At 42.7% G+C, this 26,933-nt stretch overlaps 1 protein-coding gene across 5 annotated transcripts in view; it reads left to right on the top strand.

Moving 5' to 3' along the window:
- FANCC (FA complementation group C) overlaps nt 1–26,933 on the top strand; it is a 308,295-nt gene that overhangs the window by 261,068 nt on the left and 20,294 nt on the right. For all 5 annotated transcript variants that reach the window (XM_065947302.1, XM_065947299.1, XM_065947300.1 and 2 more), the window contains 5 exons: nt 7,198–7,354; nt 16,717–16,772; nt 18,153–18,252; nt 24,549–24,624; nt 26,807–26,882. In XM_065947302.1, the coding sequence (XP_065803374.1) occupies nt 7,198–7,354; nt 16,717–16,772; nt 18,153–18,252; nt 24,549–24,624; nt 26,807–26,882 (465 nt within the window). The remainder of the gene's footprint in view (nt 1–7,197; nt 7,355–16,716; nt 16,773–18,152; nt 18,253–24,548; nt 24,625–26,806; nt 26,883–26,933) is intronic.

The raw sequence follows: 26,933 nt of genomic DNA, 5'->3' as shown, positions 1-26,933 counted from the left end.
AAGAACAGTATGTATATTATCTGTGGTGAAACAGACCACCAGCCCAGGTGGGAGGCATGAGTCAAGTGCTCGGGCCTGTTGGGCTGGGGGGATCCAGAGGAATCGGGTGGAGAGGGAGGTGGGATGGGAGACCGGGATGGGGAATTCGTGTAGCTCTATGGCTGATTCATATCAATGTATGACAAAACCCACTGAAAAATAAAAAAATAAATTTAAAAAAAAAAAAAAAAAAAAGAAGATGTGGTACATAAATACACTGGAATAGTCAGTTCAATTCAGTTGAGTTGCTCAGTCATGTCGGACTCTTTGTGACCCCATGGACTGCAGCACGCCAGGCTTCCCTGTCCATCACCAACTCCCGAAGCTTGCTCAAACTCATGTCCGTTGAGTCAGTGACGCCATCCAACCATCTCATCCTCTGTCGTCCCCTTCTCCTCCTGCCTTCAATCTTCCCCAGCATGAGGATCTTTTCAAATGAGTCAGCTCTTCGAACCTGGTGGCCAAAATATTAGAGTTTCATCTTCAGCATCAATCCTTCCAATGAATATTCAGGCCTGATTTCCTTTCAGATTGACTGGTTTGATCTCCTTGCAGTCTCAAGAGTCTTCTTCAATACCACAGTTCAAAAGCATCAATTCTTCAGCACTCAGCTTTTCTTATAGTAGAACTCTCACATCTTTACATGACTACTGGAAAGCCATAGCATTGACTAGACAGAACTTTGTTGGCAAAGTAATGTCTCTGCTTTTTAATATGCTGTCTAGGTTTATTTTGGGGGGCTTCAAAATCACTGCAGCTGGTGACTGCAGCCATGAAATTAAAAGATGCTTGCTCTTTGGAAGAAAAGTTATGACCAGCATGCTGCTGCTAAGTCGCTTCAGTCATGTCCAACTCTGTGCAACCCCATAGACAGCAGCCCACCAGGCTCCTCTGTTCCTGGGATTCTCCAGGCAAGAATTCTGGAGTGGGTTGCCATTTCCTTCTCTAATGCATGCATGCATGCTAAGTCACTTCAGTCATGTCCAACTCTGTGCGACCCCATTGATGGCAGCCCACCAGACTCCTCTGTCTACAGAATTCTGTAGGCAAGAATACTGGAGTGGGTTGCCATTTCCTTCTCCGATGACCAACCTAGACAACATAAAAAGCAAAGACGTTACTTTGCCAACAAAGGTCCATCTAGTCAAATATACGGTTTTTCTAGTAGTCATATGTGGATGTGAGAGTTGGACTATAAAGAAAGCTGAGAGCTGGAGAATTGATGCTTTCAAACTGTGGTGTTGGACAAGACTCTTAAGAGTCCTTGGATTGCAAGGAGATCCAACCAGTCCATCCTAAAGGAAATCAGTCCTGAATATTTATTGGAAGGACTGATGCTGAAGCTGAAACTCCAATACTTTGGCCACCTTATGCGAAGAGCTGACTCATTGGAAAAGACCCTGATGCTGGGAAAGATTAAAGGCGGGAGGAGAAGGGGACAACAGAGGATGAGATGGTTGGATGGCATCACCGACTTGACAGACATGAGTCTGAATAAGCTCCAGGAATTGGTGATAGACAGGGAAGCCTGGTGTGCTGCAGTCCATGAGGTTGCAAAGAGTTGGTCATGACTGAGCAACTGAACTGAACTAGGTTGGTCATAACTTTCTTCCAAGGAGCAAGCGTCTTTTAATTTCATGGCTGAGGTCACCATCTGCAGTGATTTTGGAGCCCCCCAAAATAAAATCTCTTACTGTTTCCATTGTTTCCCCATCTATTTGCCATGAAGTGATGGGACCCGATGCCATGATCTTAGTTTTCTGAATGTTGAGTATTAAGCAAACTTTTTCACTCTCCTCTTTCACTTTCATCAAGAGGCTCTTTAGTTCTTCTTCACTTTCTGCCATAAGGGTGGTATCATCTGTGTATCTGAGGTTATTGATATTTCTCCCATCATTCTTGATTCCAGCTTGTGCTTCATCCAGCCCAACATTTTCACATTATGTTCTCTGAATATAAGTTAAATAAGCAGGGTGACAGTATATAACCTTGATGTACTCCTTTCCCTATTTGGAACCAGTCTGTTGTTCTGTGTCTAGTTCTAACTGTTGCTTCTTGACCTGCATACAGATTTCTCAGGAGGCAGATCAGGTGGTCTGATATTCCCATCTGTTGAAGAATTTTCCACAGTTTTTTGTAATCCACACAGTCAAAGGCTTTGGCATAGTCAATAAAGCAGAAGTAGATGTTTTTCTGGAACTCTCTTGCTTTTTCTATGATCCAACGAATGTTGGCAATTTGATCTCTGGTTCCTCTGCTTTTTCTAAATCCAGCTTATACATCTGGAAGTTCACGGTTCACATATTGTTGAAACCTGGCTTGGAGAATTTAGAGCATTACTTTGCCAGCATGAGATGAGATGAGTGCAATTATGTGGTAGTTTGAGCATTCTTTGGCATTGCCTTTCTTTGGGATTGGAATGAAAATTGACCTTTTCCAGTCCTGTGGCCACTGCTGAGTTTTCCAAATTTGTTGGCATATTGCATGCAGCACCCTAACAGCATTATCTTTTAGAATTTAAAATAGCTCAACTGGAATTCCATTACCTCCACTAGCTTTGTTCATAGGGGTGTTTCCTAAGGACCACTTGACTTCACATTCCAGGATGTCTGGCTCTAGGTGAGTGATCACACCATCGTGGTTAATAGAATATTACTCAGCCATAAAAAAGAACAAATCTGAGTCAGTTCTAGTGAGGTGGATGAACCTAGAGTCTATTATACCAAGTGAAGTAAGTCAGAAAGAGAAAAACAAATGTCATATATTAATGCATAGATATGGAATCTAGAAAAATGGTGCTGATGAACCTATTTGCAGGGAAGGAATAGAGGCACAAGTGTAGAGAATGGACTTGTGGACCAAGTGGGGGTGAGAGAAAATGGGACGAATGGAGAAAGCAGCATCATCATACATACACTCTCATGTGTCAAATGGATAGTTGGTGAGAAGTTGCTGTTTAACACAGGGAGCCCAGTCTGACGCTCTGTGATGACCTAGATGGGTGGGATGGGAATTGGGCAGTGGGGGAGGGGAGCTCAAGCAGGAGGGGATAAGTGGTAGTTGTGGCTAATACGTGTTGTTGTGCAGCAGAAGCCAAACAACATTGTAAAAATTAAAAAATGAAAAATAGATGATTCAAATACTGAACATGGATCCATAAATTTAATCACTTACAGCAGTTTTTAGAGTGTGCTCTGAATCAAGAGTAATAAGAAAATTTGTTAACATATACATTTTTCAAACTGTATCTGAGAATAGAACAAAAATTTTGTACTTGGTGACTTGGTATACAACTTACGCAACTCTTATGTAAATTTGTAACTAAGCAGCATTTTTCAGTTCAGATATTCACTGGAACTACCACTCAGCTGCCTTTTACATTTGTTCATATCCATCTACTGTTCATCATTCTCAACATTTCCTGCCTCTCTGCCCTGGGCACCGCCCGGCCATTGCAACCTCATGATATTAATAGAAATCACATTTGTGCCTGTTGCTGCTTGGAGGGCTTAGCAGTGGGGCTGTCTCTGATGAACTCTCACTGAAGTGAGACACTTTTCTATTGATGTACATATTTATTTCAGTAGATCCTTTAAAAAAAACAAGGTATGATTAGAGCAGGTCCAGGGAGGTCCCTGTTACTTGGGAAGGGAGGAGGAATTCTTCCTTCTGCACCTCAGAACCTCCCGCCTCCCAGGGGCTTTCTGGTTCTAAGACAGAGGCAATCCACACCCTCCCTCTGTTCCCAAGGGATGTTCTTCTTCCTCAAGAAAGCTGAACAGAAATCCCTTCCCAGGAGTCTATTATGTGGCTAAAATTGGCTGATAGCCTGGACTTTGGAAAAACTTCCTTAGACACTGAAGGGAGTGAAAACAGGCTCTAGGCATCTAGCTCACCCAGGAAAACTGTCTGCTCTCACCCCTGTGTCAGGCTCCAAACTGAAGCAACACCCTCCACTCTCCTGCCTGCAGAGTAGAGAGACTTAGGTAAAACCTGAGGCAGAGGACCAGCTCCAGCATCAGACCTCCTGGGTTCAGTCAGGGCTGTGAGACCTTGGTTCCTCTGCAGCCTCAAAAAATAAGGGTATTAATAGTAACTGTTTTCTAGGATTGTTATAGGAATGAAAACACAAGTAAAATGCTTAGCATTGTTCCAGGTGACAAAACAGTGTTAGTGGCTCCGTCATGTCCAACTCTCTGTGACCCCGTGGACTGTAGCCTGCCAAGCTTCTCTGTCCATGAAATTCTCCAGGCAAGAATACTGGAGTGGGTGGCCATTCCCTTCTCCAGGTGAGCCCTTAATAAATGGCAGCTACTGGTCTTACAGGTGACTCAGTGGGTAAAGACTCCACCTGCAATACAGGAGACACAGGAGATGCAGGTTCGATCCCTGAGTTGAGAAGATCCCTTGAAGGTGGAAATGGCAACCCTCTCCAGTATTCTTGCCTGGAAAACCCCATGGACAGAGGAGCCTGGCAGACTGCAGTCCATGAAGTTGCAGAGAGTCAGACCCAACTGAGCACACAGCACATTCACACATGCTGGCCCTTCAACCTCTCCCACTCTGCATCTGGCCCGTCAGTATTCAGCCTAAAACACCACCTCTCAGGGGCACACAGGCCACCACCCCTATGTGGCTTCCTATTGTCAGTCACTCCCAGCATCGTCGTCCCTCTGAAGACCAGTCTGCAGTGCTGAATAGGTTGTACCTCTCAAAAGAGGACTTCCACTCCTCTCTTCACTGACTCTGCTGCCAGCTTCCATCACCCCATCCAACCCTCAACCTGCTGAAACTCCTGAGGCACAGACCCGGGCCCTCTTTTCATCCAGCTCAGACCTCTGTCCTTTGGAATTCTCCACCATTCTCACGCTGCTCCATACCAACTGACAGCTCCCGAATATGGATCTTCAGCCCAGACCTCCCCCCAGAACACTTCCAACTTGGATATTCAAGGACCTGTTTCATACCTCTGTTGGAATGTGCCTCAGACTTTCTAAACTCACACACCCCAAACTGAGCTCTTAGTAAACCCTTCACCAATCTTTTCTTCCATTCTTTCCATTGAGTAAATGGTACGTCTGTCCATCTTGTAGCTCAAGAAACTTGGGACAGTTTTGATTCCCACCTCATGTTCACCCCCTTTCATCAAATTCAGCACCAGTGTCTCTTGATATTATTGCTAAAATACATCTCACTCCTTCCCACATGTCACCCAGGTCCAAGCTCCCCCTGGAATTTTGTACCCACTCAGCACTCAGGTGTCCAGGCAGCGGTCGGAGTGATCTTTGAAATGTAAATTGGGTCCTGGCACGCCTCTGTTTAGAACCTTCTGGGCCAGAATAAAACACCAGATGCTGGCCTTGCCCTTGGTCCTGCACCGCCTCATCACCGGCCGCCTCACCTTCACTCTCTTCATCTGACACGGCTGCAGCGCCCCCTGTCGGAGGGCTGCTCCCGCCGCCCTTCAGGGTGCCTGTCCCACCACGCTGCGCGTGCTGCACGCTCTCTTCAGCTGTGTCCGACTCTGTGAGAGCCAGTGGACGGTAGCCCACCAGGCTCCTCTGTCCCGGGGATTCTCCAGGCAAGAATACCAGAGTGGGTTGCCATGCCCTCCCCCAGGGGATCTTCCCAACCCAGGGATCGAACCCATGTCTCCTGCAGCTCCTGCCTCGCAGGCAGATTCTTTACTGCTGAGCCAGCAGGGAATCCCTCCCACCAGGCTGATGTCCAGCTAAACTCAACTGGAGAGGCTGCCCCTGATCACCTGGTCTCACCTGGGCCCCTCCTGATGCTCTGGCCTTCCTCGGCCTGTCCTTTTCCTTCACTGTCTTGATCACAGTTTGGTGTGTGTGCATGTGTCAGGGTGAGGGGGAGTCAGAAAGAAGGTCAGATGAGGGCCAAGCCTCCCTCCCTTTCTCCTGCCCTACAGCCTGCTCCAGTGGACAAACCCTGAAACTCCGGAGCTTCTTCTGGTCTTGCCTCAGAGTTGATCTCGGACAAGGTCTACAAGAGTTATGCCGAGGGAGAAGAGAAAATGAAGCTACTAGCAATTCCGACCCTGTCTTTGCCTATTCACTTCTCGCCCCTATACCCTGATTCCTGGGCTTCATGCCAGCTCCTGCAGAGAAAGGGCCCAGACATGACGGTGAAGGGAAGACCCTGAAGGGGTTGTTGGGTAACGGGAAACATTTGTGCCCCACTTTTGTTTGTCTTCTTAAAAGCAGTAACATCTTTAGTGGAACCTGGAAGGTGTGTCAGGTGAAAGGGCAGGAGGCCTTGGAAAAGCAGGGCCAAGAGAAGAAGAACAAGTCTCACCAGGCCCAAATAGGCCCAGTGTTGACAGGGAGGAGCCCCACCCCTACCCCCAACTGTGGCTCAGGGTAGACGGATGCCCCCTCGTGCTCCCTTCCAGGAGAAGCAGAGCCCCTGATTCACCGACCTGACGTAGGAGGAACCTCCAAATACATTTTCCTATAGAAATGTAACTACATTCGGTGGTAAGTCAGTAGAGTATCATGCTGACGATCAACTATGGATCAGCCAGGCCATAATCACCTTTTATGATATTATTACTAAAGAAAAATTTCAAGAGATTTATACAGTGGTTAAATATTGACTATGTTCCAAGAACTGTGCTCATCACTGTACATGTGTTATTATTGCACTTGATCCTTCTGACAACACTAGGAGGGAGGTAGGCCCATTTTACAGGTGAGTAAACTGAGGTTTAGAGGTTAAGTAACTTTCCCAAGATCATACAGTGAGTAGGTGGTGGCTCTAGGACTCAAACCCAAGTTTGATTTCACATGTTAAACCACTGTGATGAAATTTCAGACATAGCTATTTCTTAAATTAGGAACTATGTTTGCCTGAATATCTCAAGGCCCTTTACCATCAACATTTTTTTTTAATCATTCTCTTTATGTCATCACTATATATTTGTTTGTCCTTTTTGAAAACATTTCCCCCCCCCCTTGGGTCAAAATAAGTTACTTGGTAAATATATTCATTTGATATTATAAACATTAACTGCTATTGTGACCATGATGAAAAAAAAAAAAAGAAGTCAGATTTGGATTTGTTGTTGCATTTTGAAATCTTAATCTTTTCTTCAGAGACTCATCTACATTTAAAGTTTTGTTTATTTCTTACTGAAAGGAAGAAGATTTCTCTCCCCAAGTCAGCTATACTCTGCCTCTGGCTTCGGCACCTTCCCAGTCTTGAAAATACAACGCTGAACCTTTTTGAAAAGCTCATCTCCAGTGAGAGATATTCTCTGAGAAGGATTGAATGCTTTATGAAAGATTCATTGCTGGTATGTGCCGGGTTCTGATGAGGAGAAAAATCCTTAAAGAAGGTGCTGCATATTCTATCTTTTAATCCGCAGAAGGGGAAAATGTAAACAAATGAGCAGTTGGCACCTTTTAAAATCACCATCTATCTACATTTTATTTTTGAAATACATAATGTCTGGGGCTTATCTCCTTGTGTTAAAAATAGGGCAAGGGAATTCCCTAGCAGTGCAGTGGTTAGGACTCAGTACTTTCACTGCCTCAGACCTGGATTCAGCCCCTGGATGGGGAACTAAGGTAATATAAGCTGAGTGGCACAGCCAGGGAAAAAAAAACAGTTTATCACTGCACCTTATATTGCACATTCACAAGAACTGACATTTGGCCAACAAATTCCTCATTTCCAGCTTCCTTGATGACCCATATGGTAAAGCATATTGGCCTGCAATGCAGGAGACCTGGGTTCAGTCCCTGAGTTGGGAAGATCCCCTGGAGAAGGGAATGGCAACTCACTCCAGTTCTTGCCTGGAGAATTCCATGGATAGAGGAGACTGGCAGGCTACAGTCCACCGGGTCGCAAAAGACTCTGACAGGACTGAGCACACACAGCACGTACCCCATGAACAATATGCTGTTCATTCTCCAAGCAAGAATGCTGGAGTGGGCTGCAGTGCCCTCATCCAGGGGATTTTCCAAACCCAGGGATTGAACCCAGATCTCCCGCATTGCAGGTAGATTCTTTACCAGCTGAGCCGCCATGGAAGCCCCTATGAACAATAGGAGGAATCGATTAACAAAGAAAATCATTCAAAAAATAAACTTCTAATCCTTCACTGGAGGAAAACTCAAATACTTAAAAGACACAAAATGACACCCCCAGAAAAATGGTTAAAACAACAAAGTAACTACTAAGAATTCTGTGCCTCATTTTGGTGTCAGGCTGCCATCCTCGAACCCTCCTCTATGCAGGGCCTGCCCAGTCTCCCCTCTAGTCAGAACTTCTCAGGCTTGGGCGGTGCGGTGCTCAGCGGACCAGATGGGCGCCATCGCCTAATCCAGTGGCAGGGGCCCAGGCTAGCCGGCAGTCCTCAGAACCTGATCAGTCCGGTGTTTTGCCTCTGTGGGAGGCAGCTCTGGAATTTATGTGCATTTTTTTAGAGTCGGAGTAAAGACCAGTGCACTCTGAGTAAACAATTAAAGCTCCCCGGGAGGCGTCATGCTTCCGGCCGCCATCTTAGGGAACCTCGCGGAGGCATCGTGCTTCCGGGCCGCCATCTTACGGGAACCTCGCCAGCTCCAGCAGGCTTTATTTTGTCACCGAGGGGAGATACGGTGCCGAGATGTGTTTCCTCTTGTACAGATGGAGAAAGCCAGTAACAGAGAGATGGTGAACAGTCAGATCTTAAGCTGGTGGCTGGGAACCTGGGCTGGAGAGTGTCCGCCGCCCCCTGAGCTGAGCCTTGTGCTGGGGCAGGGTGTCTGTCTGCACACAGCGCACTGAGGTTGGCTGAGTCTACCCAGCCTCCTCCGGGACACCTTCTGTCTGGTTAATCCAGTTAGAACTTGACGCTTCGCTCTCTTTCAATTTGGAGGCTGTGTGAGAGAATCATAATTGAATCTGCTGCCTTCTTCCTATATCCCAGCTCTCTTTTCGGGTCCTGATCAGTCCCTTCCAGGTCACGAGTGTGACCACGGCCCTGCTTGCCTTCTCCCTGTCTCCCAGGCTCCTTTTTGCCTTCCCATCTTGGGGCCTCCAAGGGGACCATGGATAGGGTCACAGTGGCCACCAGCCATGCTGGGTTCATCTGTAAGTTAGCTGGCCCAAATTGAACCCTACTAATTTAGACGTTTACAATGTTTGATAGAAAAAAGAAAAGAAAATAGATACAAAGATTGAAAGAGCCCAAAGAGAAAGTTACTTTTAGGGAAATTTTGCTTGAACTCATCTTTCAAAACAGTTGGCATTAAAAAAAAAAGTTGCATATTAAGGTGAGAAATAAGAATGTACCTTATGTAAAAATAACTATAATATTCAAAATAAATGAAGGCTTTTAGAAGTCCTGGCAGCCCATTCAAAACATTACCTTTATTGTCAGGTAAATCTATTTCTGACTGAAAGATACATACTATAATTTCATTTTCTCTGGTCCTTTTTCAGTGGCAAAATATAGTAACTGAGCTATTTCCTTGCTTTCAAGGTCCTTATTAAATTTTCTTTAAGTCTTCTCTCCATGGAAAAATTCCAGTTTCATCACCCTAAATTGATTTGATTCTGCAACCTTGTGATTCTTCTCTAAATCTTCTTTGTGCCCTTTTTACCTGTGACCCTCAGGCCTGAGCCTGTCAGTAAACCCAGGATGAGAGAGAAAGCAGGCATTCCGGTTAAACATTGCACTGTATAACCTTCAGTCTCCAGTTTACGGTTTAAAATCATTTCCCCCCAAACAGTTTTGAAGTCAGTTGATTTACAAAAGCATTTATCAGGATCATGTGTGTAGAGATTCAGAGCTTCCATTATGGTTAAAGGGGTATTTCAGAGGGTGTTATTGTGTTTAATTTATTGTGGCATTGGCAGGATGTAACCCCTCTGTTGCCTTACGGTTCAAGGGGGTAATTATAATTCAGAGCTGCAAGTCCTTGATTGGCGTGGGCTGGTGTCCTCAGGATCCTGGGCCCGCAGTGCCACACAACCAAGCCGGCTGGAAGAAGCCTGTGACGTGACCGAGTGATTGGAAAGGTAACCGGAAGAACGTGCTTCCTGATTGCATCAGCTGCTCCACTTATCAGAGCACGGTATCTTGGGCCGTGTCGGGACCCCGCGGAAGTATCAGAAAGATTTGGCAGACTTGGATAGGACAGGACTGCCGTGCTTTCCTCCAGAAGTAACTTGATGCCTGTTACATTAGAGTTGGATTCTGAGAGTAATTAAAGTGTGATGGTCTAGTAACTTGTATTTTATATGGAGCACTGTTAATTATGTTTCCATCTCTCGGGACTATCCAGAATTAGCCCCAAAGTTCTATAGTTACCAAGATGTTGCAAAAACAAAAGATAAACGTGTTGTACAGGTTGTACAAAGTGAAATGATCTCTCCAAATGTTCTGTGGCCTCTCAGGGCCTCGAGGCTGGGTATTTTCCTTTAAGACTGTGAATAATAAGGTGTTGCCCTAATAGTCACCTGAATTCTAAGTGCGTGTGTATGTTTTTTGACTTCTAAAATAAAAGTACGTTTTCAAAACCTGTTTCCTTTTGAGGCTCGCTGTTTGACTCTCTTAGGCTGGACCTCCCCCAAGTCTGTGGCCACCTGCCACATTTGATGCTCCTAAATAAATCGAGGTCTTAGCCTCAGTTTGTCATCTACTGAGCAGACTGACACTTTGCAAAAGCAGATGGTCCTGTGTTTCCCTTGACAGAACAGGCAATGGAAGACCATAATCCATAGCTTCAGACCTGACCTTAAAAACTCGTGTCACCAAAAGCAGTGAAAGCCACTTGCTAATTATGCAGCTTTCTTGGCACTCTTTGGTTTCCCAAGGCTGGCCCTGAATCAGAAGGATGTTATGTTTTCCAGTTACAATTCTGTTTGCGGAGCCCAGAAAGCTATTGTTTATATTCTGCATTTGAATGAAAAGTGCTGGCTGGGTGGCACTGTGCTTGGCTGCCCTGCTGCATGCCCGGGCTGGGATATACCCTGGTTCCCATGCCCTCCTGTTCGATCCTTCGTTGGCTGGCCTCGCATGCCGCCTGCCCCTCTAGCTGGGTCCAGAGATTTGCCCACGAAAGAGTGCAGGGGGAGGGGAAGGAAGGGGGATTGGTTTTGTTTATTCACATTTTAAATCAGGAAACATTCCTGACGTTTCTCTTCATAACTCCACCAAAATTAGTTCTTTATCTTGTCAAGTGTACCTCAATAAAGATAGGGTTAAAAGGTAGTTCTTGATCTAATAAGAACTTAAGAATAACAAACCTGCAGATAACTCAGTGTCCTCCTTGACCTCCCTCATATGAGATAAGATGCATTCTTGTTTCCATTCTCCAGATAGTAATCATAGCCACTTCACAAAGAAAAAGAGACTCATTTTACGCTGAACTCCAAACAGAGTTCCCCTTTAATAAAAGATTATACCGAAGAATTAACTCTACATCCTGGGTGATGTCAGTTTTCTCTGCTTGAATAACTTCTTACTAATGTTCTAGGGTTTTTTCTTTTCCTGCTTTCTCATTAGCAGTCTTTTAAACATTTCTTTTTTTTTCTTTTGAGTTCTTTAATGTGATGCATGTAATTTAGCAAAAGCTAAAGTAGATAATTTAGCAGTGATCGAAGAGAGAAATGTGGAGGTGGTTTATGCTTGTGGCTAAAAGGTAAAAAGAAACATCTCAGACAATAATTGCACTTCCCGGCATCGACCTCAGGGGGGCACCAGATCACCCAGCGCTGTGAAGAAGAGACTAGCTGGCGAGTTGTGTTTTCACTGTTGGGATGCAGTCCTTGGCAGCCAGTCAGAGATGGAGAGAGAGAAACAAACAAAAAAACAAAACGGGGCAGTAGTTGCCCTAGAAGGTCACTGCCACTCAGAGGCTGAGCCAGGAAGCAGCAGGGGGCTGAGGAGCCCCTTCCCACCCCGGCTACACAAGCCAAGGGGAGAGAGGCCGCTGGGCCAGGCGAGAGGGAGAGCTTGAGGTTTGGGGGGCTTTGCTCGCATCCCTGTGTCTTAACATTCTCAGACAGCGCGGGTAAATTTAAAACACAAAAGTACATTTGGTACTTGTTAAGTTTTTTTCTTCTTTTTTTCTTAAGCCCAGAAATGACAGATTTATCACTAATTAAACAATAATTTCATTATAGAGTACTGAAAAAAATTGCTGGTAGTATAAACAACATCTGGTAAAGATTAAAAAGAAAGAATAGTTTTTCCAAGCTCAAATTTGATGAAAGAAACACAATGTTTTGAAACAAAATAGATCTTAAAATGCAAAAGGGATATTTACAGTCTTAAGTTTGGTATTTTGAAAGTAGAAAAGAAGAAAATGGCATAATAAAAAAATTCATGTTTATAAAGGTGCCTTATTTTATATGACAGATATGAAGATTTTTTTATATAGGTAATTTTTTTAGACCAAATTGTGTTTTTAACTCAAAAGAGTCTATTGAAATGAAACTTACAAAGAATTTTTTTTTTAAAGAGGAGTGTTATGTTTTTATGAAAGTCACCTTTTAATTTACACACATAGATTAACACAAGGGCTCCTGCCTGCCAAGGGTTTGGATGAGTCAGATACACAGTGGGATGTGTTGCTGGCCATAAAAATGGACCATGAAAGAGAATCTCCCCCAGACTTACTGAACTTCTGTTTATCTCTCACCTGAAACTTCTCTATTTTTTAGGAAAAATATGTGTAAAAGGTGATAAATGAAGAAGGCTTGAGAATTTTGTTTCCATGTCTTCACTGCCTTTTTGTTTTTTACAAGAGGGATTAACTTTTCTCAGTGAATTACCTCAAATCATAGTTTAACTTCCCTTTCTGGCTTGTATTCTCTCGCTCCCGTCTCCCCATACTCTTTCCATCTCACACAGATTCAGAAAATGATAGGAAAATAGGAAAGATTTCTTCCTGAGAATTCTCAGGCAGCTAGTAATAATCGTTGATGAACTGGGATGAAAATAACAGGTTAGGCACCAAGGAGGGCTTAGCTCAGCAGTGAAGAAATCACCTGCAATGCAGGAGCCGCAGGTGACATGGGTTCAATCCCTGGATCAGGAAGATCCCCTGGAGGAGGGCATGGCAACTCACTCCAGTGTTCTTGCCTGCAGAATCCCGTGAACAGAGAGGAGCCTGGGGCTGCGGTCCATAGGATCACAAAGAGTTGGGTCACAACCGAAGTGACTTAGCACGCATGCGTAGACGGCAAGGACAGAGTGAGCGTGGATGTTATTTGTGCAGTCCATGGCACAGTGTGACAAGCCGGCCTCTCCCTCACCTCTGCCTCCAAAGCAGCCTAGAAAAGGCAGCTGCTGCACGCTTCCCTGTGTTGCTTAGTCTTCCCTTGTTTTTTTGTTTTTCTTCTGAGGGCTGAGCATGGGCTGTCCGTCTGGCCAGAGAAGAAACAAGCAGTGCAGTCCTGGGTAGCTGTAGAAGAGGGAAGGGAATGTGCCCCCCAGCGCAACCTGGCCCGTAAGGAAAGGAAACCAGTGTCCAGAGCTTTTCCTCTTCTCCTGTTCATCCTCTGACATTCAGTGAGAGAACTGGGGGCAGTGTGAGAGAAGGGAAGAAGAGCGCAACCGCTGTCAGTGACGGCCTCCTGCTAATGAAGTTTCCCTAGACTTGAAATAATCTGTACATGGAAATCGTTAGACCAGATGGAGAAGAGAAGAACTTGAGAAGGAACAGATTTTGGTAGCATGGGGAAAATCAGACAAACAGATGGAACCCAAGAAAGGTTTTCTTTTCTGTCCTCATTCTAGTAGGAAAGATAATTGCTTGGTTTGTGTGGTTCAGAGTTAGGCCCAGAAGTTTGAGTTGCAGAGTGACCTGTTGTGTTACTTTGGGGACCCATTTTACAAATAAAACAGGACACAGAGGGGTTAAATGTTTGCCTCTTCCCTCACAGGGATGTGTAAAGATTTGGGGCGGAGGGGTGGTAATTTATGACTTCCAAAGAAGCATAAATTAAGACTTTAATTCTATTTGGAGGATTCCCTTGATAAGAAAAGCGGCTTAAGTTTGCTTTTGTGATTTGGTGTCCTTGGGACACATGCCTGGCCTGTGAGCACTCCGGGCTTCATGAGGGGACTCACTGACCCTGAAATTATGTGCTCGGAAAGTGTGAAGAGTCTCATTTTTAAAACCATCAGTAAAGACTGCAGATGAGAAAGAGCTGTTCACAATTCTGGAGTGGCAAGGGAGACTGGTTTTTAAAATCTCTGCCATTGCTGTTTCAGTAGGGTTCCCCTCTCTCCTGGCATCTTACCTGTTTTGAAAGCTAAAACAGGTTGTAGAAGCAGGTTAAGGGCAACCACGGTCTGAGCTGTTTGGACAGAAGGAAATCTAAGAGGAGAGTTGATCGGCATGGAGAGACCAGGCAGATTCCACACAGTCTGTATATTTAAACACGTGACTGAGCTGTTTCACTAGATAACACTGCAGGAAAGAAGAGCAAGTCCAAGCTCTGGTCCTCTTTTCAACAGAGTTAGAACTTTCCTGCTTTCCCGCTTGCTTTTCAAGGTAGCCTTGTTCTATGCATTGATCAGCCTTTTCTCTGTCATTAGTATAGATTGATTTTCTACTAGCATCAGATTTATGCAGTGGTTCTGGAGTAGTTAGACCATTTAGAACAAAGGGAATGGTTCTATTTTACCATTTTCAATTTTAGTCTTATTTTCTGTCAGTGTGTTTTTAGCCTCTATGTGTCACATGACGGTGTTGTTTGGTTCTTAAACACTCTTATTCAAGAGCCATATTGTCTATATATAAAACTTGGAAAAACTGTTCTGGCATATTTGATGAGTCACATTTGTTCAAGATAGGCAGTTTGCTTTTCTCTTCTTGTTTGATAATTTCCATTATGAATACATATAGTGAAACTTCTGTGATATTTTCTGGGCATATATCCAGTGACCTTTTAATAACTGTTAGTATTTACAGTGAGGCTGAGAAGCAGGGAGATAACTGACTTGTCTGAGATCAAAGTCAAAAAATACTCTGCGTCTCTTCTGTTGAACCATCAATCAGCCAAATTATTCTCTTGAGTATGTAATGAATTTAATCTATGAAAAATTTTAGTTGATTTCTTTTAGATAAAAATAGACATCAATGAAAGATTAGGGAGTATAGATTAGTCTACCTAGAAAGCAGAGATTTGCATCGTACAAATCATAAATCTCTTCAAATAAAAGGAGTTATCCCATCATTTTAACAAGTGGTAATGCTCTTTCCTGGAGCCTTCTGTGACAGCTGTAATGGTGGGATGTGAACACTAGATGGCACACGTTCAATGTTATTGTACATCGAGAAATGCCGGCACAGAAGTGTGGAAGCTGCTGGAGATAGGCACGATTCTTTAGCCTGGCCTAGAAAAGTTAAGAGAAGATATATCCTTTTTTCTGTTTTTCTTGTTGAAGGGGTATGAAAAACTGTTCCCCAAAGCTCAATGTGACTCAAAGAAATTCCACATAAAGCCTAATTTACTAACCTGTGGATGCTACTGTATTATATCTGTTTTAGAACACACATGGCATCTTCCTCTAGCTTAATCTCATGGTATGAGCTCCAGCCAGGATGATATAGGATCATGGAAATTTGCCAGTGGTCTAGTGGTTAGGGCTCTGCTCTTCCACCGCCAAGGGCCCAGGTTCAATCCCCGGTTGGTGAACTAAGATTCTACAAGCCATGCGGCCAAATAAAAAAAGAAAAAAGCAAACAAAAAGATATGGAATCTGGGTTAGGCCCTCTGAAGCCCCACCCAGGCCACAGTAAGTTGGCTTCTGCAGATTTAAATCATCAAAACTGTCATAAAAATATTCGTGGATTAAATTGGATGGCTTTCCTTATTCAATATGATAGTATCTTTATTTTTTTCTTCATCCTAAATAAGCTGCTAAATTCATAGTGCTCTAAGATGTAGCATTATTTAGTCTGGCATGGTGGTGGTCACTGCTTTTCTTAATAATAATTTGAAATTACTATGTACTCATTTCCTAATCAGCAGGAATGAAAAGATAACAGGATAACTTTGACCTTGAGGCACTTTTAAGTCATGTGAGAAGATCAGACACATAGGGAACGTTACCTAAAGCTAGCAACTCAGGGCTTCCCTTGTGACTCAGATGGTAAACAATCCATCTGCTATTCAAGAGACCTGGGTTTGATCCCTGGGTTGGCAAGATCTCCTGGAGGAGGGCATGGCAACCCACTCCAGTATTCTTGCCTGGAGAATCCCCATGGACAGAGGAGCCTGGTGGGCTACAATCCAAGGGTTCGCAAAGAGTCGGACACGACTAAGCGACTTGGCACAGCAGCACAGGTGGGCTATGTGTCTTCATCATGGCCTGCTGGTAGATGGTATTTTCTAATTTCCCGTGATACTTATTGACTCTTTTTTGTGTATCATGTGGGCTTATTGTTGAAATGTGGAATTTACAGAGTATAAGTTGAATAAAGAAGAAGAAGAAAGGCTCTCCATAATCCCCTTACCCCAAGAGAACTTCCGTTTGTATTTTATGGAGGGCTTTTGCCGTGAACTGGTTGTTTTTCTTCCTAACTCAAAGGAATAGATCCATTTTCTAGACACCAGCAGTTGTAGACAACTCATTTCCCTGATAAGAGCGAGTCATTATCGATGAAATGCTTCCGATATTTTACTTTCTCATGGTCTTTTCCTTTACAGCCTGAAGCTGCTGCCTGCCACCCTGCCATATTCAGAGTTGTTGATGAAATATTCAGGTAAATATTGTGCTGTGTCTGCTCATAATTGGTCTAAATATGTTCAGCTTCCAAATATGAATAAAAAATTCTGTAGTAGTCTCTGGCTGTACCATGGGGAAATTAGATTCTAATTCCATCCCATCCTGCTGAGCTTTTTGGTAAAATGCAAATGTCAATGTGTATTTAAAAGCCAATGCCTGAGAATTAAGATAACTATCTTTTTTTTTTAACCTTTTAAAAATCTAATAATAATGGTTGAAAATCAGAATTGAATTAGATTTTGCATCACGAATTATTCATGTAGAATTTTTCTCAATTAAAAATAAAGGATAGTAGTGTTCTCCCTTCACCACATGAGGGCTGACCAATCTTTTTAAAGCTAAGGAACACCAAAAATAATAAATAAATAATGCCATTCTTAACAGAGCACTTCTGAAAGGCAGAATCAACTATGCATGTTATCTAACAGCACGCTAATTTTTATTCTGCAAATACGAGAACTTCTTGGTAAATGCAGTGGATTTACAACGATGAAAGATGAGCCCACTGGACCCCAGGTTGGGTTATGACTGACAGTTAGTGAGGGGCCAGACCCCTCGCGGGGAGCTTACCCCCCGTGGACAGGTGGGTGGCCAGCCTCTTTCCTGGGTGCTGGTGCAGCCACGGCCACGGTATCTACCCTCTTTATCAGGTCCCCCTCAAACTCAGCAAATAGAGGCCCCACAACAAACAGCAGACATTGGGAAAAGGAATTTTTACAATAGCAAGTAATCCAGCACTTAAGTTAATCTTGAAACATATAAGCTTTAAGCTAAATGAGTGTAGAAATGTCAGAATGCTGTTTTTTGTTTAAAGCTAGCAAAGTTTCAGTTTATTTTTGTGTGTGTGTGTGTGTTGTTTAAACAAACATAAAGAAAAATTAGTTGTATGAAAATGCATGGGAAAAAAAAAGAGAAAATGCATAGAAACCGAACCAGGAACATACAGATTCTTCCACCCCTTTGCTGGATGGATTTAACTGAGCCACTATAACCCTGGGGCACCCCTTTCCCCACTTTCAAAAGCAAAAGTTCTATGGATGTTCCATTTGTGGGCATAGAGTGTGCAAATATTTGTAAAGAGCATCCCAGGCCCATGTGGAAGAGAGATGAAGGGCTTAATAATTTAAAAACCAAGAAAGGGAGCTCTGCACATTGCAATTTTAAAGGAAGTCTTTAGAAAAGAGAGTGACAGATTTCTCCTGCTTTCACGCAAGACCTGAAATCTGATGAGCTGACATTGCTGCTGAAGCTTATGGCACAAAAAGAATGTTTCCATGTTTCCCTTTTACATATTTTGGTTCACATATTTTCCAGATTAATCACTGAATGTTTTGTGATCTGGTCTTGCGTTGTTTAGGTCCGCACTCCTGGAAACCGATGGAGCCGCAGAAGTACTATCCTGCATTCAGGTGTTTACACGATGCTTTGTAGAAGCTCTGGAAAAAGAAAACAAGCAGGTTCGTTATATTGCAGATATTATTCATTCCCCCAAGGAAAAAGAGGCTGTTAAGAGTATTTGATTAATCACCAGAAAAGAGCACTTTACTTTCAGTGATTTTGATAGACTGTTTTGTTCATGGAGAAAGTTTCCAAACAAATACACCAGCAAAAGCAAAATCATTTTGTGTGTGTGCTCAGTCGTGTCCAACTCTGCAACCCCGTGGGCTGTAGCCCGCCAGGTTCCTGTGTCCGTGGGATTTCCCAGGCAAGAGTACTGGACTGGGTTGCCATTTCCTCCTCCAGGAAAAATCGTTCTAATTGAAAGTAAATCAAGATGGTTCCTATCTGTCCCGTGTCCTGGTACCCAGAAGCGTTTATCTATTGCTGTGCAGAGAACCCTACCAGATGATCAGGTGCCACCCCAGAGGGTGAACTTTCTGGGCCCTGTGTTGTACACTGTTTGTTTAGTAGGATTCTGCCCCTCCCAGGCCAGAGAGAGGTGTTCTAGAGTCTCTATGGCGTGTGCTAAGAAGGAAATGGCGCTTATTATAAAGCAATACTGGACATTCTTAATTACTAGTTTCCATTCATATCAGAGGCCTAAATGTGAATTGGATTCCAGGAGAGATAGGAGGTAGTGAGTGTGACACTATTCAGTTATAATTTGAATAATTATAGAGGAGGAGCTAGGAATGGCCATGACCAAAACGTGTGAATTGGACTCAGTCAGTAAGCAAGAAGCCGGGCCTAGGGACCTGCAAGAAGACTTGCACTGGGAGGGCGGTTGGCAGAGGCAGTTGACCAATTAGGGTGACCTGTGAAACTAGAACCTTTTCTACCAGAGTTTTCACTTTTGGGCATTTTGATTGGCTTGCACTTCTAATGGCCACAGACCTGATGTCTCTGTGGTATTTTGCCCGTTGAAGTGGCTGAACCCTCTGCAGTTTCTTGTGAGGTCATGATCCCTTGGGATGCTTTCTGCAGTTTGTCTTAGGGGAGCAGTGCTATGATGCCCGCTCTACTAAAATCCCGTACACCCCTATGCCAAGAAACCTCTCAGGTTTTAGCAGATGTTTCTGTTTTTAAGGCAGTGATAAATATTTATGATGTTTTTTCCCTATCTTCTCCTTCCCCAGGGAAGTGAGCTAGACTGTAGCAAACAGCATTATCAATGGTGCCCAGCCTGGAATTCTGGAGGAGAGCTCTGCTGAAAGGCACTGGTTGGCCCTCGTGCTTATTTTGAGGCAAACTATAAATATCTTTTATCCTCCCTGAACATTCTTTGTTTTTCCAGTTAGGAACCAACCTCTAAAAAACCTGCACCTTGAACTCTTGGAACAGACTGAGGTTGGGGTGGAGGGCATTGGTAAAAGAAGTGTTGCTCTATACCATTAGCTTGAGTCTGTCTTTCTTATCAACTTTGTCCTTGAGTTGCAGGTGGGGCTTAACACTTTAGGTTCAGACTTATAGTCATTTTTAATTTAGAATAGTACTCTGCCCACGTGCTGCTAGTGGTAAAGAATCTGCCTGCCAGTTGGGGAGATGCAGGAGATGCAGGTTAGATCCCTTGGAATAGGAAATGGCACCCCATTCCTGTATCCTTGCCTGGAAAATTCCATGGGCAGAGGAGCCTGGTGGGCTATAGTACATGGGGCCACAAAGAGTTGGACATGACTGAGTGATTGAACATACACCCTACCCAAGCTACACGTATCTGGTGGTGTAAGGGACACAGAATGGGTCCTGGTGGAAGGCAGAGCAGGGGTTCAAAAAAAAAAAAGCCAGAAGTTCACTGTCCTTCCCTTGGGCTCGGGATGCAAGAGCAATAGCCTCTTAGCTTTGTAGATGCCCTCATCCCCATCTGTCATGTTGTGTCTCTTCCTGGGCCTGTTCCTACTGCCTGCCTTTCTAGGCAGTGCCTTTCTCATCGTCAACCCCCTGCCTTCCTGAGTGCCCCTTCTTAGATGAATCATAATCCCTGACGCATGACACCCTCTGTCCTAAGTGATCCACATGTAACCCTCTTTCTTTCTGTGTTTTATTCATTCATCCACATATTCATTATGAATAAATGAATATCTACCAACCTGACATCTAACAAGACCTGGTCCCCTAGTAGAAACTTCAGGTTATTCCCCTGCTCCTCTATCCTATCATCCTGAATTTCTCCCTTCAGGTAACTGCTGTCCTTTATTTTTTCTGAAAACAGTTTGATCATGTATATGTTGTTGTTGTTTAGTAGCCAAGTCATGTCCAACTCTTTGTGACCTCCTGGGCTGTAGCCCGCCAGGCTCCTCTGTGCATAGGATTCTCCAGGGAAGAATACTGGAGTGGGTTGCCATTTCCTTCTGGAGAAGGTCTGTCTTCCCAACCCAAGGATTGGAACCATACCTCCTGAGTTGGTAGGCAGATTCTTTACCACTGAGCCACCAGGGAAGCCTGATCATGTATATATGATTGTTAGACCATGTTTTCTTTATTTGTGATTGTTTCTGCGCTTCATAAAGCAAACGACAGATGAAGGTGGTGCTGCGTGTGCAGTCTTCCGAGCCTTGGTCTTCCCAGCAGTGTGTCGCCAGGCTTGCTCTGTGCTGTGGGTGGTGGTGGGGATTGCGTGTAGTGCTCTGTGGGGAGCCTGTACACAGTGTAGCTGTCTTCCTGGTGGTGAGCCTTTGGATTATTTCCAGATTTTGGTTTTTTTTTTTTTTTCATAAATAGAGTTTCTCTGAACATTCAAGATATACTTAAGAGTGCTAGTGCTGGTGTGCAAAGACAGCTTTGGCGGATACTGCTACATTGTTTTCATACATGGTTGTGCCAATTTACATTCCCCCCAGCAGTTATGAGAAATCCCATCAATCCGCATTCTTTCCCATTGTCAAAAATGTTTATCTTCAGTGCTTCTCATTTTCTTTTTTATCCTTTCCTCTCGTCCTTGTTTTATTTGGAGAGCATAGTTGCAGCCCCATCATTGTGCCCAGTCAGACTAGTATCCAAAAGCTTACGGCTGTCATGACAGGCCTCTTTCCTGAACTTGCCTAATAGCTCCAGGACAAGCAGCAAATGAGTTCAGGTTCTGGTTCTAGTAGTGCCAGAGTTTAGTAATGTATTGGACTAAATCTCCTGCAGATAAAAATTACAAACTCTGGAGAAAATATTTTTAAAACACTATTTGAAGGTACTGGAAAGCAACCCAAAAAGCAGATAAAACTGAAGGGGTTTCAACTCTTGAAAAAGTAAACCACATTGGGTAATCTTCTAACTTTTCCCAGAGGGCTCTCATGTGAGGGGTGGGAAGGAGATTAAATGAGGCTGGGGTGGCCCGAACCCAAGGCATAATCTGATTGGCTTGAGGTGTCAAAAGACAGAGTTGTGGGCTGCCAGAACAAAAAACAGATGAGGCAAAAGAAACATATCAAAAGGTAAACCTAGGGACTTCCCTGGTAGTTCAGTGATTAAGAATTCGCTTGCCAATGCAGGGGACATGGGTTCAACCCTTGGTTTAGAAAGATCTCACATGCTACCGAGCAACTAAGCCCATACACCACAACTTCTGAGCCTGCGTGGTCTGGAGCCCGTGCTCCACAACAGGGAAACCACTGCAATGAGAGGCCTGGGCACCACGATGGAGAGTAGCCCCCGCTCACTGCAACTAGAGAAAGCCCATACACATCAACAGAGACACAGGGCAGCTGGCAAATAAGTAAATGAATAAATAAAAATTTTAAAAAGAGCAATTCAAGTATACCTACAAGTACATTAATTACAAAAACTAAGTGAAAGTCAAGTAAATATACTAGGTAAAATGGAAATAGTCAGACTGAATGAAAAGCTAAGACCCACTATATGTTGTTTTCAAGAAATCTATTCTAATTATAAAGACGCAAATTGAAAGGGAGGACAGAGACATGTTATGTAAATAATAAGCACAAGCAAGCTGGTCTGGCTCTACAGGCAGCAGACAGATGAGGTTTTAAGGTAAGGAGTATGGACAGAAGAAAAAGAGGGACAGTTTATATAGTTCATCAGGAGAAAGACCAATTACAAATGGATACGTGCCTAATGACAGAGGTCTGAGAGACACAAAATAAAAACTGAGAGAAGTAAAAAGAGAAACAGGCAACTCCACAGTAACACATAAAATACTTGGGAGAAAATTTAACAAAAGGTGTATAAGATCTCTACGTGGAAAACCACAAAATAAGAAAACTTAACCATATGAAGAGAAACCATAATCATGAATCATTGAGATCCCTGGTTCAATGTGATCCTAGTTAAAATCCCAATGTAGTTTTTAAAACAGAAATTGATGGGCTGAATCTAATGCAAAGAATCTATAGTAGCCACGATAACTTTGAAAAGAAAAAAAAAAAAAAAACCCTCCCACCCAAATCAGAGGATTCACACTGATTGATTTCAAGACTTTAAGCTACAGGAATCACATTCAAGACAGTGAGGTACTGGCAAAAGGATAGATCAGTGGAACAGAATAGTGTCTAGATATTTTCATGCAATCAACTGATTTTTGACAGAGATGCCAAGGAAGTTCAGTGTGGAAAGTTTTCAACAAGTGGCACTAAAACGACTGGATGCCCAGATGAGAAAACATGGAGATCCACCTCACAAACAGGAAACCTCATTTGAGATGGGCCATAGCCCTCAAAATAAGTGCTGAGACCATAAAGCTTCTAGGAGAAAATGAGGAGAGCATCTTTTTTGACATTAGGGTAATCTAATATTTCTTAGAAGGAATGCAGAAAAGCACTAAGCAGTATGAGAAAAATGTATAAATTAGACTTCATCAGAATTAAAAAAAAAAAAAAGAATTTAAAATGTCTGGTCTTTGTAGACATCCTTAAGAAAATCAAAAAGCAATCCACCCAGCAGGTAAAATATATTCTCCATACATATATCTAATAGGGGATTTGTGTCCGGAATATATAAAGACCTTTTACAACTCAAGAGCATAACAACTCAGTTTTAAAAATGAACAAAAGACTTGAATACACACTTCAAAAAATATGTATAAAGTGGAAAGTGAAGTCGCTCAGTCGTGTCCAACTCTTGCAACCCCATGGACGATAGCCTGCCAGGTTCCTCTGTCCATAGGATTCTCCAGGTAAGAATACTGGAGTGGGTTGCCATTTCCTTCTCCAGGGGATTTTCCTGACCCAGGAATTGAACCCAAGTCTCCTGCATTGCAGGCAGATTCTTTACCAACTGAACTACAAGGGAAACCCGACAAGTATGTGAAGCAACTGGAATTCTCGTAAATTGCTGACCAAAGTGTGGAGTGGTATAACCACTTTGAAAAGTTACATGGCAGTTTCTTACAAAGTTAAACAAGCATCTACTCTATGACCTAGTAATTCCATTCCTATGGTATTCACCCAAGAGAAATAATAGCACACGTCCACAAAAAAAGACAGAAATATGAATGTTAATTGCATCTTTATTCATAATAAAACCCAAACTGGAAACAATCCAAATGTCCATCAATGGGAGAATAAATAAACAGATTATGGTATATTCATACAATGACTACTTTAGAACAATTTTTTTTTTTAATGAAGTATTTAATCCACAGTAACAAAGATGAGTCTCAAAAGAACATGTTGAGCCAAGGAAGTCAGACAGAAAAAAACACACACTCTTATGATTCCATTTGTGTGAAATTCAAGAATATACAAAACTAATCTCTCTCATCAAAATAAAAATATCAGATGCCAGAGTGGGGTGGAGGGATTGACTGGAACAGCTACAAGGGAACTTTCTAAGGTGATCAAAATGTTCTGTGTCTTGATTGGAATGATGGTCATGTTGGATTTACACATTTACCAAAAGTCATCAAATTGTACACTTAAAGCCCTTACAATTCACTGTAGACAGATTTTACCTCAGCTTTTTACAAAAGTACTTCAAAGCTGCTGTGCCTTCCAAGGAAGGCCGTAGAGGGCACTTTGGCCCTCAGAGTATGTATGAGCACCACTGTTGTTTTTTGATAACTCTCACATAAATAGAGTTATGTATATAATTGGGCTCATGTGAAGTAAAGAACTGATATAAAGACATCAAGAGCATAACTTTATTTTTCTTAAGTCCTGGAAGGCATCTTTAAAAAGGTTTAATTTTTTGGAAGATATTTATAAGATTATCAGAAGCATCTTCTATTTTTGATCAGTGTGTAAGACATTATGACCACATAAAGTGCTAGAATTTCTTTTGGGGGCAGAGGATGCAAGATTTTATATTTCCTTAATACCTTTTCCAATGCTAATGTTCAAACGGCTTTAAATCTTTTGTTCTATTATAGTTGAAGTTTGCACTCAAGACCTACTTTCCTTATGCTTCTCCATCGCTTGTCATGGTGCTCCTCCAACACCCGAAAGGTAGGTGAAGGTTGATTCTGTCCATATTAAAATAATCTATGGGAAAGTACAGTGATAAAATCATAACCCTTTCTTCCCAGTTCCTTATCTGTAAAACCAGGGAGATGGATAAATGTTCCTCTAAACTCTTCAGCATCACATTCTGTAGATTTTGATATGAGAATTTGCTTGACTTCCCAGTTACGATCATTTACTAAAAGAGAGGAAAACAATGGCCTCTAGTTGCGTTTTGACAGTCTGTTCTGGTTAACACAAAGCCTCTGCTGGTGCCAGGACGGTCCACCTGGATGCCAGGAACAGGCTAAGACTTGGCTGATTTGGAATAAAACAGTACATTTATCTGTATTTCATTCTTTCTTCTCTGTGCCCCCTGCTACAAATGAAAAGATAAAATGATGAATGAAGCTAAGGAAATTTAGGGGAAATTTCTCCTAACCTAGCCAAGGAAAGTCTTTTGAAAGAATTCAGTAAGTGTGTTAGACCACAGCCTTCTGTGATTTCATTTGCCAGCCTTCCAGAGGCCATATTCATTTGGGGAAGTGATGATTCTGTCCTTGATGTTGATCTGTTAACATGCCTGTGAGCTCCTGTTTATGAAGCGATTCAGAAATGGAGAATACAGACATCCTTCCCCACTAATGCCTGAAATCTAAAGAGAGGTGATGCTGAAACAAGACAGACTCTATGCTGTAGAAAAATGTGTTTCATCTGACCATGGAACAATAGGAAGAACCCATAGTATGTCCTTTTTGTGCCGTTTTCCCCTACCTTTTTTTCCCTGAGACTTAAGTAAGTAGATTCACTTGAGAAAGTATGATTTGAGGTTTCAGAGCATTTTACAAAATCAAAAATACTCTTCCTTCTTCTAAAAGACTAAGTTCTCACCAAAGTGACCCACTTGACACTGTCCTCTCAGATGCTAGAGGTGGAGGTGGACACAGGCCTGGTGGGATCTCTGGTCATCAGTTTTGTGGAACTTAACCTGTGGGAACACAATGGGAAAACTTTAATAAGACAGGAGCATCAGTGATTCACTTTCCAGGGGCACGTCTCACAGCCCAAGTCAGATCAGCAAAGTCCAAGTTCATCCTATGTAGTAAGCAGCTAAATGAGCTCCACAAAAAATATCAGGGTTGTTATTTTTTAAGTTTGGACATCTATAAACTAAAGACTATTTGTGCTGGTTCCTAGAACAATTTTCTGCATGTTACTTTTGGAAAAAATAATGTTATAGCCACAGATTGAAGGGTTTCTTAAGAGTAGAATCTTTTATTCATCAAAAATTGATTTTATGCCCACTGTAAAGTCCTATGAGGTATAAAAGATGAGTCACTTATGAACCCTGACTATCCAGGAGCTACAAGTAAAAGAGACATAAAATAACTATCTAAAAAACTAATAAAAGGAGAAAAGGAAAATGCCTTGAAAGGCTGCAAATCAAGAGTTACGAGAACTCAGAAGAGGGAGAGAGATAATTTATGATTCTTTAATCTGTAGCATTTGTGGGGTAGTAGTGATTCCTATATCACTTACATTATCTTTCTGGTGTATTTAATTACAGAATATATCACTACATGGAAATGTGATAACCTTCTTCAGCTGTTGTTTAAAACTACAGAAACATACATGCTCAGAAATGTTTAAGACCATGGGAAAAATGTGAAACCAGAAAAACTAACTTAAGAAAAGACATTTGTCTTTGTCTGTATAATATCCATATATTTTTTTCTGGCCTTTAAAAAAATTGTGAACCTGAAGTTGTATTCTAAATTGTTGGGAAACACATTCTTAATTCCTTATTGACTATTTTTTTTTGAAAAATATATTTTGAAACCACAAATTATTAGTGATAGATGAGGGGGTGGCTGAGTAGAAAAGAAAAAAAGCTGGGCATCTTCAACATAGCCTTCCTAAATCCTACAGTGGGCTGTCTGTGCAGTCTCATGTACCTGAATTAAAGAGCCTTTGAAGTTTAGCTCTGTGTAACACTAACAGGTCTTTATTCCCAGGCCGGAGAGATGGATTCTGACAGGGATCAGCTTGAGGGTGGTGGTATGGATTCCATGGACCAGGAAAACTAGGCTTTTCCCCTAAACGCGCCCCTTCTGGTCTCCACTGCAGTTGATTCCTAATAGGTTTGACTTTTCTCCAGCTCCTCTCTGATGGTTCTCTCCACCCACAGATATTCCACAGGTACTATGGCACCAGTCACTGAAACATATCTCTGAAATGCTCAAAGAAATAGTTGAAGACCACGGGTAAGCAAAGACCGATGACTCCTAGATCTCTTTCACACGTGGTTTCTCTGG

The sequence above is a fragment of the Muntiacus reevesi genome, chromosome 10 (assembly GCF_963930625.1).
Source record: "Muntiacus reevesi chromosome 10, mMunRee1.1, whole genome shotgun sequence".
Taxonomy (NCBI): Eukaryota; Metazoa; Chordata; class Mammalia; order Artiodactyla; family Cervidae; genus Muntiacus; species Muntiacus reevesi.
This window is presented reverse-complemented; position numbering and strand designations above follow the sequence as displayed.